This window comes from Diprion similis, chromosome 4 (assembly GCF_021155765.1).
Source record: "Diprion similis isolate iyDipSimi1 chromosome 4, iyDipSimi1.1, whole genome shotgun sequence".
In the NCBI taxonomy this organism is placed as follows: Eukaryota; Metazoa; Arthropoda; class Insecta; order Hymenoptera; family Diprionidae; genus Diprion; species Diprion similis.
The window spans coordinates 27,521,100-27,531,297 of NC_060108.1; the positions used below are offsets into that span (position 1 = coordinate 27,521,100).

Below are 10,198 nucleotides of genomic sequence, written 5' to 3' on the forward strand. Positions count from 1 at the left end.
ATACCGAAAATATAAATTTCAGGAACCTATTTCTTTCCATCGCACTCATATCGTTCAATGATTACCGAAAAAGTTCTTTCGGATTAATGCGCAGTTTAATATTTTTTGCTAGGTGCACGGAGAGAATAAAATGGCAAATTTTACTCAAAACTGCAGTAAAAGAGGGACACATCAGGTTTTTTGGTAAAATGTACTTCGCAAAATGCAGAATTTCCTGAAGAATCAGTGAAACCACTGTGTGCGGAGGAAAATCTGCTATATTTATAGTAAAAAATATAGTTGACGTGGGTACTTTGCACCGAAATGTCCATTTTTTTCTGGAGTTTCGAGTAAAATGTGCTCTTTTTCTTCTCTCCGTGTGGCTTACCGTCCGTTCGGGAATCCGATAGGTCTTGGAATTCAGTGGCAACCTCTTTCAATTCGCATTTCAGACTCGAATTCCTCAAAATCCCAAGACGGAGCGAGACTCGTTCAGAGGTTTTCTACTCTTTGTCTCTCTCTCTCTTATTTACTTACCCTCTCCCTATTTTTACTTCTATTCACCTCTTTTTATTTATTTATTTATTTATCTACTTCTTTTATGTTCATGGATCCGTTTATTTTATATTTTAACAATTCACTATCCTACCTGCTTTTATGTCAATATTTTTTATTTAATTTTAATTTGTATTCTTATATTTTTATTTCTATACTGCTGATTTTATTTTATTTTATTTTAGTGTTACTGATATCCTATGGGTTTTTTATTGCTACTTATTCAATATTATTTTATTTATTTCGTCCGAGTATCCTAATTCTTCTATCTACCTCTTTATTTCTCTATGTTATGTTACTGCATCTATTCAATCTTATTTTACCCTAGCCCTATGCCTGTTCATGTCTCTAATTCTGTTTTGCCACTTTCTAAGTCCCTTTTAATCCTAACATCTTCTCCTGTCCTTTAGGTGTGAGACTATTTTTTTTCTCTATTTATTTTGTAGATAATCTGTAATATTCCTACCCAAGGGAATCTGTCCCAGGGTGAATAAACGCTTCTCTTCTTCTTGAAAGTTCCTCGCGTGCCACGTTCCCATCTTGTTACGATCTAGACGCGATCGACGCTGTTTCGCGATCTGTACGCGTCTAGGTTCAATTAGCTTTGCAGAATAAATTCAGGATTCTAGATTGTTTGTTGCGGACCGTAGTACCGACCTCCAGGGTAGGATTGTGCTGGCTACAGAGCCAGTCACGTCTCGCTGGCTTCATCTCAATTGCTAATTACTTAACCGTTGCGCCGCATGCTCACGATGCGGTTGATCTGCGGAATGTATTTTTTTTCACCCTTTTTCTTTTCATTCGAAGAAACAAAGTCAAGCTAAAAATTCTGCCCCGCTTAGCCTCCCCCACTAAAAGTGATCAACGCTATAATCCGTCCCGCTTGTTCGTCCGATGTGATTTCGCTTATACCTTTGCTTATACATATGTTGCGTATAGATAAAAATTCGTTATCATGCAAGAATTCAGACATCTGTCCTTACGAAATAAACGGATCACCTTGATAAAATTCCTCCCCTCCCCTCCCTTCGGCTGATTTCCACAGCGCACCGCCGCGCGCTAGTATTGATATTTTCACACGAATTACGTGAATATATAGCATGTACGTTAAATTCGAAACAAATTTCATGATTTATTAATTTTTGATCGCGTAGTCGCCTATTTTCGGCCACAAATATAATACCAATGAATCAATAATTTAATACTCAGCGAAAAATTGACACTACTTTGTACAGTATGTATGTATCAAAGGTCTACACGTGTATAGATTGTGAAGGAGTGTCAGGTAGTTGAATTCTCGCGAACGAATAGCGCCGTCTTAGCGGTTTTTTTTTATAATTTGAACGATTCTAGTCAAAAGTTCCATTGCGTGGAAAGTTATATCAATACAAATAAGCAATCCCTTATGTTTTCCGCTTCTTTTCTACGAATCCCATTTATATATCGTTCCAACAAGGCAGTCGTCCACGTTATCTGCGTATCACGTGTAGGTACGCCCGTTATCATATCATGCCTATACGTACGTAAACAGCCACGCATAGGCATCGGTAGGTATACCTATATACATATCCAATTTTAAGTAAGGCATACACGTACCGGTAACTGAACATGTATACATATAGAGGAGCATTCCTGCAAAGGGGATTGGTCGAAGGCGTCCGAGTATCGAGACTGTCAAACGTTAACAGGTCTCATGCCGTACTGCAGCTATTGCCGCTACTGCAGGCTACTGTTACGTTTACCATACAATACTGTCATAACTCGCGTCATCCTGTACCTAACTTACCTACCTGACGTTCGACCGACAGTAAGAGATGCACGCGCGCGACATCAAAGAGAGAATAAATTCTCTGTGACACCCTCGTTTGTCTGCAGGTGTACCCGCTTGTCCGTCCATCCATGTCAATAACGTAACCTCGTCTGTGGATAGCCTTGTTTTATGTCAGAGATTTCAGCAATGGGTCGTCACTGCGACGCTGTGTCAGCTGCTTTCGAATTATCGCACCATCGCACCCATCGCATAAGAGAGGATGAATGAAATAAAAAGTATATTTATAGGAATGTCTTGTGAATCGAATAGTCGATACATTTTCATCATCAAGGGCTGTACACTGTACATACATGCATTCTGCTGTGGCAACGAATCAGTGGTCTCGGATCTCAAATTCCGTCGTATTTGATTTATTAAAATTCAACGTTACCGAGAGGTTGACACTTGCACCATGGGTGTAGTTATCGGGTTAAGACGGAGACAACTTTTGTATTGTAACTTGATCGTGTGACGAGTGTCCCTTACGATCAACCTCAAGCGCATTTTTATTTATCTTCATTTCTTTAATCTGTGTACCAGGTGAATTCTGGTTCGATTCCCGGTAACACTCTACACACCTTCTTCTATACTTGTCACATTGTACGTATGCTCTATTTGTCATTTTTATTTCTGCCCTTAACAAATAAGTCTTTTCACTATACTATTCGAATTTTACACCGAGACAGATTGCATTCGCGAATTCTACCCTCAAATTCTGCTTTAAACTTTTTGACTAGCATACAAAATTTTCGGGAGCATGCTTTGGGTCTAATTTATGCCAGCAGATGTTTTAATTTCAAAATTTCATGCCTTATACAGACTCCGTTGCAAACAATGATCGAGAATTCGAACGCATTATTTCGATCACGATCGACTTGCTTTACAATGTGTGTACATACAGACTACGACTGTCCAATGCGATTTATATACCCGACTTGTACACCTACCTTCGTACCTTCCTACCTACCTGCTACTCTACGTATAGACATCATGCAGCTTGTAACGTATGTAGTGATTGACCAGATCGTAAAGAATCCTCGCTCCGTTGTGAGAGTACGCGCACATGATTCGACAAGTGAAAGATATACCGGGAGGCGGATCGAGTTGAGAAGGCTTCATACAACTCAGGAAATTCTTTCGAACCCCTCACCCGTCGTCACCGTTTCATTTGGAACCGCGGATTAACAATGTTTTGGATTTATTTTTCCCTTTCGTGTGAATTTCAATTCTAACACATTAACAGTAACGTGTTCTTATTAACAGAAAGAAGGGAATTAAAATTTAAGAATGAAAGAGTGCAATAGTAGAGCAGAAAGAGAGAAATGAAAAACAAAGCACTCCAGGGACAAGAAAATCACATAAGGTAAGCTATAAGACAGGATCATATCGTAGGTACTATACATATTATTTTGGATTTAGACCAGTGAGCCAAAGAGATAAAAACGTGCGACGAGAGGCATCCAATGAACGTTGAGTTCCAGCGTTTGAAGATCGAATGATTCCGAACCATCGGGACGAAGGTTGCACGTCGCTACGTCGCTTTGGCGTTTTGGTCTAAATTCTACTCTAGTTATCATTTCTATGTTGGATCTGCGTTGCGTTATCTCAGATTTTTCTTTAACATAAACAGAAACCTTATACCAAAGTTCGAAATTTGATTCGTCAAAATGGAAGGCAGAGCTTTAATTATTTTATCTTGTTTGAATAAAATACGCGTGGACGTATCGTGTATTATGAAATGAAATGAGACTCGTCTCAACGCTTCTACACCTACCCATAATTCCTCCCACCTATGCGGTGAGACTTGCAAGTGCGTGTGTCTTCTTCATCCTGCCCACCACTGAAACACGTTATCCTTCAAAATACTGACCGAGTAAACACAGCCCGTAGCCAGACCTAGAAATACCTCGTATACACATTCTACATACCCTGTCGCATCCTTCAACCTCTCTGCGCCTGTCTACCTTCCTCATTATACCTACCCTATGCTCTCGCTCGAAAGGCATACTCTCTCGCCTCGTATCGAGTCATAAACGGTTGAAACTACTAGAACTACTGCATGTGACTTGGACTGAGTAGATACTCTCGATTTGCTTAATTTGCACGGTTTCACATATCGGGAATCACGACGACTCGCCGTAATGCATATCATCGCTTTCAGATTAGGCGTATCATACGCTGGCATGGCTGTCATGCGGTATGTATCTCAATAACCGCCAGCTATTGCTGCATTCGTTTTCACCCAACTGCTTTTTGTGCTGTTGACGCACGTTTTTCATATCTCCCTGTCGTAGTAGCTCGTTCTGCATCACTGCAGCTTAACACCGGTAAATGCTTGGGCTTTTCCGCCACTGACGAAAAGGATGTGCTCCGCAGGCTTCCGGGTGTCGAAAAGTGTTGATTCCCCCGGCTGCGGACACATCCGTTTCGATAATCCGCTTACGGACCTCCGTTTTGTACGTTAACGCTTTTGCATCAGCTAATTGTGAGACTAAACTATTGCTTCAGTTACGCCCCTCCTCCGTATAATAGTTTATCCATTGCGTTCAAAGCTTCTCCACCCGAAGATAACGGACCATGGGCTGCTTGGAAGATGGCGTTGATGATCGCCTTCCCGATATGCGTCATCTGCGCCCTTGTGATGACGGCATACCACATCCAGGTCACCAGAAAACGGCCTCCGCGGCACTTCACCGAGGATTCTCTTGGTGCCCCGGACCAGCCGATACTCAGCGCCGTCTCCATCAGGGACATGATCGAGATGACGACCAGTGGCAGTGGCTCCGGTAGGTCTAAATACCGAGTGGAACCTTATCCTAGGATTATGTCACTTCAAGGTTGACAGATGTGTGTTCCCTTCGATCGAATGTTTCACGATGTTCTCATCATCCATACGAGATGACGAGCTCGTCTCCCACAGTAAACCATATCTCTGAGAGTGTTAATACTATCGTATCGCATTGTGTAACTTTGCGTATGGAGGATATACAAATACGCCACAGAATTCATCGTTTTTCACGGTATCTCCCTTTTCTTCTCTCTTCCTCAAGTAGGGCTGCCGCTTCTGGTTCAGCGGAGTATCGCGCGCCAGATCCAGCTTGTAGAAACGATCGGTAAAGGTCGGTTTGGTGAGGTCTGGCGCGGCCGATGGAGAGGCGAGAACGTCGCCGTAAAGATATTCAGCTCACGCGAGGAACGATCCTGGTTCAGAGAGGCTGAAATATATCAGACAGTTATGCTTAGGCACGACAATATTCTCGGCTTCATCGCAGCCGACAACAAAGGTAAACTACATCACCTGCATATCAAATGTAATAATAATCTTTACAGGTGGAGTAATACCAATATTGTCGCTATACAGACGGTATATAATCAAAGAGGTATAAAGATAGAGTGGGGGAGGTATAGGCGCTCGTACGAGTGGAAGTGTCTCACTATTGGAAAGTGATAAGTAATAATCTTACTTCTCTCTCTCTCTCTCTCTTTCTATAGATCAGACACTTTCAGAGCCGTCTCCCTACTCTATAAGTACTTATTTCTTAGCGATATTATTAGACTACTAAGTATTTCTAGTTCTGCTTGCTCTCCTATTGAATTAATTTTTAAGGTTGTAGTATTTATGGATAATAAATTCATAACACTGAGGTTAAAGTTTCTATCGCCTAATAGTATTTGAAGTATCCTCATTTGGAGAGAAGTTAAATTTGTCGAGACATTATCGTATCGTGAAAAGTGCTTAGGACATTAGTTGATCTATACGTAACCCGGTTCTGCGCATCGACCAAACACATACGCTTATTTTTTATCACCACGTAACTTGTGCGCTCTTTTCATCTTATCGTTTAAGATTTGCATCGATGTACATTTGCGCATATGTTATGTTTCGGAACATTTGATAATTCGTACAGAAATGTTGAAAAATCCTCGTTGTACGGTTTTCAAATTTTATCAGTAAAATGCAACTAGTTATGACATACAAACATGAAACAATAGCAAATCATGCAAGATTCCGCAATATCAATTTACGAATCGGCCAACGAACTCACTTTTGGAAGAGCAAGATTAATAAGTACAGCGGGCGCCCCCTTTATCGAAGTTCTCAGAGACAAGCATATATTAATCCCCATGCATCATTCTCCTTTGCATTTGGATGCAAAAATGCTGTACACGTCGCACGGTTTTTGCGGTATTTCCATCGTTTTGATGAATTCCAGACAATGGTACGTGGACCCAGCTCTGGCTGATAACGGACTATCACGAGAAAGGTTCCCTCTTCGATTACCTCAACCGTTCGACGGTCGACACGAATGGGATGATCCGAATGGCTCTCTCGATCGCAACGGGCTTGGCCCACCTGCACATGGAGATCGTGGGTACGCAGGGGAAACCCGCGATCGCGCATCGAGACCTGAAGTCCAAGAACGTCCTCGTCAAGACGAACGGCACTTGTGCCATCGGTGACCTGGGACTCGCCGTTCGGCATGATGTGATCACCGACACCGTCGACATCCAGCTCAACAACAGGGTCGGGACGAAGCGGTACATGGCGCCGGAAGTAAGTTCGGAACTAATTAAGGAACAAAACAGCCCGCGCAGTTAATGGAAGTACACGATGGTGATAGGCACGATACGCACACATGCACCGTATACGTGTATTCAAACGTACGCGATGCGTGGGTGCCGAATGATACGTGACGCGGACTCTGTGCATATATTTCTTATTGTTATCGAATCGTTAGTCTGACAAAGGAACCTTTGGTCGGTTGTAGATCCTCGAGGAGACGATAAACATGAATCACTTCGACTCCTTCAAGAGGGCGGACGTTTATGCTCTGGGGCTGATACTATGGGAGATCGCTAGACGGTGTAACGTGGGTGGAATGCACGACGAGTATCAACTTCCGTTTTACGATTTGGTACCGTCGGATCCGACCATTGAGGAGATGCGGAAGGTTGTATGCGGTGAAAGGCAAAGGCCCTCTATTCCCACGAGGTGGCAATCGATCGAGGTATGTGCAATGATACGGTATTGAAGTCAGCTTTGCACTACACTTCAGAAATCAGGATTTTATTACAATTAAGAATTATTTTTTCTCAAACCTGAGTAGAGAATTCATTGCCAAACAACTTCAAGTTCCTACACAAAGTTGGACAAACTGAGATACAAACGCGAGGCACTTACACGGGCTATGGGTGCGGTGTGTGTGCAACACTTGAGAGTTTTGTGATAACGAAAAATTGTATGTAAAAAATGTTGTTATTTCAAATGAAAATTTCGGCATTTTTTTTTCCTTTCAGGCGCTCCGGGTAATGACGAAAGTGATGAAGGAATGCTGGTACCAAAACGCGGCTGCCAGGCTGACCGCACTCAGGATTAAAAAGTCAATAGCCAGCTATTGCACAATTGAAGACATCAAGTAAATAATAATTGTATGAAGAAGAAAGAAATAAGTGACTAAAGTACCTTTACGATTGACCAGATACTGCGTGAAACTACTAAAAAAAAAAAAACAAAAAACAAATTGACACAGTGGTTTTCCTAAATCATGTGACATTTCTAATTGGTTCTTTATTTTAACACTGATTGGGTGTTGAGTGGATGTACATTTTTTTTAAGGATATTACTTCCCACGGCAAGATGAAGAAAGAAGATGGAGAGAAAATGTGGTCATTTGAGTACACGAGTAACATCGATGATGTGGGGAAAAAGTCGGTCTTCCGTTTGATAAACGAACGGTGTATATTACTAATAGAATAGGAACTGGTATAATTATTATCACGAGCTGATTTAGGATAGTTTTTGTCATTTGATGGGGTCTTGACCTAAACTGGTGCCCAAGACTTTGACGAGAGGCTGTTATTTTCAAGAGAATTTCAACCAAAAATGAATAGGTTCGAAGACAAATGTGGTGGCAGAAGCTAGAACTTCGAAGGGAATATTGAACTAAAATTCCTTGGATTAGACTGGCAAGTCCTCGGTAGATTGAGGTAGATCGTGGTCGTGGCACGTGGTTTCACCTCCGAAAAGATGCGTCCTAAGATATTTCGGACATCGATACTGGCGCACATTTACATGGCGCAAGGCTGTCAATTGAGGAAAGTAGTATACTATACCAAGATTGTCACGTGCAAATGGTGACGCAGGTAATTCAGGAAATGTCGACGACGATTTTTGCATATCCGTTGTCTTACTCTGATGAATAACAGAAGTATTTTCTCTTTTACCGATTGTGCTCTACTTTTTTATACAAAGACTTCGGAACGCTAGAGAGAAAGAAAGGGGGAAAGTATCTTTGGCGTTGACCGTGTTTGCATCTATTACGAGCAAATTGAAATTGAAGACTGCTTGAAGATTGCCAGAGAGAAATATAGAGTGACAAAGAGGGAACAAGATTGAGAATGATGGAAAAAAATTTAGTTTTCTTTAATAAGTAAATAACGTATATTTTTTAGAATACTTTATTTTTTAGGAATTTTTTTGATAATCGGTAAATTGTGGTTCCGAAAAATTAAGTATTGGGTTAAATAAAATAAGTTTTCCTTGCCAAACAGGACAAGGGAACTCACTTTCGATTGATACAATTAAAATTAGTCTATTTCTGTTGTCTGCTCGCTTGGATGTACGGTATACTATATCGTGATTCTCGGAGAGAATGTGGTTCACGGAAACAGATCTAAATGGGTAACGACAACATTATAATAACGAGATAAAATAACGGCCGCTATCGGAAATAAATTCATCTATAATAAACAGCTGAACGTGATTCTTGACGAAAGGTGTAAATATTTGAGAGAGACAAGACAAAGGTAGAGGTAATTTCTAGAAATATGAGAAATAGATATATTACATATGTATAATTCTATACATACATACATGCATATATACTCATATATCTATCCAAGTAAATAATCTGTCATTCTGCACTTACAAGATATCACATATGTATATATATTGTGTGTGTGTGTGTGGGGGGGGGGGGGGGTGCATGCGCGCGTGTGAGCGTGGGTGAGAGAGGGTGTAAGAGAGAGAGGGAGAGGGAGAGAGAGTGCATGTGTGTGTCTTTGTATAAATCGTAGCCGCAACAATATCTTACACAAACGGAATGAATAATCTTTGTCATCCAATAGTCAAGTTAAAGTCTGCAATATCACAATGGAACCTAAAGTACTGGAAACCTAGAAAACAATATCATATTTTTATACCATTAATTTCTTGTCTTAACCGTTGTTTTATGTTTTTTCACACAAGAAACGGGGCCCAGCGAATTTTCCATCGACACATTGTGCTCTTAGCTTCGCTTAGTTGAAGATTGATTTGAATTCGGGCAGGCTGTTCGATCGTTTGAAAGTTGAAAGCGCCGTGGCACAAGTGCATTTTACCCTTTAATAATGATAATTTTACATGCGTACCCTTCTTTAATACATTCCTGGAATACGTAGGTTAATTTAATGAACGAATACTCGATATACTCTTAATGAATGATAATGTTTTGCCGGTCGGTGTTACTTTTTTACACGGCAAATGTTGCCGAATCGTTAGAGAAGTAACACTAATGATACACACGCTTCAGATTTCTACCACTAGTACAATGATGTGCCAATACATGATCGAAAGTTAACTAAAGCTGCAACTAATGATAATATTAACACGCGAGTACGTGTTAACGGCTTGCAAATGGTGCCAGTGTATGCTCCCGTTTTAACAAAAAACGCTGAGGAAAATGTTGGCTGGGCCCCTGAACGAACAGTCTGATCTTTATTCTGATACAAAACGAAACTGCCAATTGTAGATTCATCCTCAAACACCTCCACAAAACTGGTACAAAACAAAAAGCAATTACACTTTAGGAATTG

The 10,198-nt window shown here is 40.9% G+C and overlaps 1 protein-coding gene across 4 annotated transcripts in view; it reads left to right on the top strand.

Annotated features, from left to right (window-relative positions):
- Nucleotides 1-9,693, top strand: part of LOC124405101 (TGF-beta receptor type-1) — a 29,320-nt gene extending 19,627 nt beyond the window's left edge. For 3 of the 4 annotated variants that reach the window (XM_046879716.1, XM_046879717.1, XM_046879714.1), the window contains exons 4-8: nucleotides 4,897-5,130; nucleotides 5,395-5,628; nucleotides 6,559-6,899; nucleotides 7,114-7,353; nucleotides 7,643-9,693. In XM_046879716.1, the coding sequence (XP_046735672.1) occupies nucleotides 4,897-5,130; nucleotides 5,395-5,628; nucleotides 6,559-6,899; nucleotides 7,114-7,353; nucleotides 7,643-7,765 (1,172 nt within the window). In that variant the 3' untranslated portion in view covers nucleotides 7,766-9,693. The remainder of the gene's footprint in view (nucleotides 1-4,896; nucleotides 5,131-5,394; nucleotides 5,629-6,558; nucleotides 6,900-7,113; nucleotides 7,354-7,642) is intronic. The other variant, XM_046879715.1, reaches the window with a different exon arrangement.
- The last annotated feature ends 505 nt before the right edge of the window (nucleotides 9,694-10,198 follow it).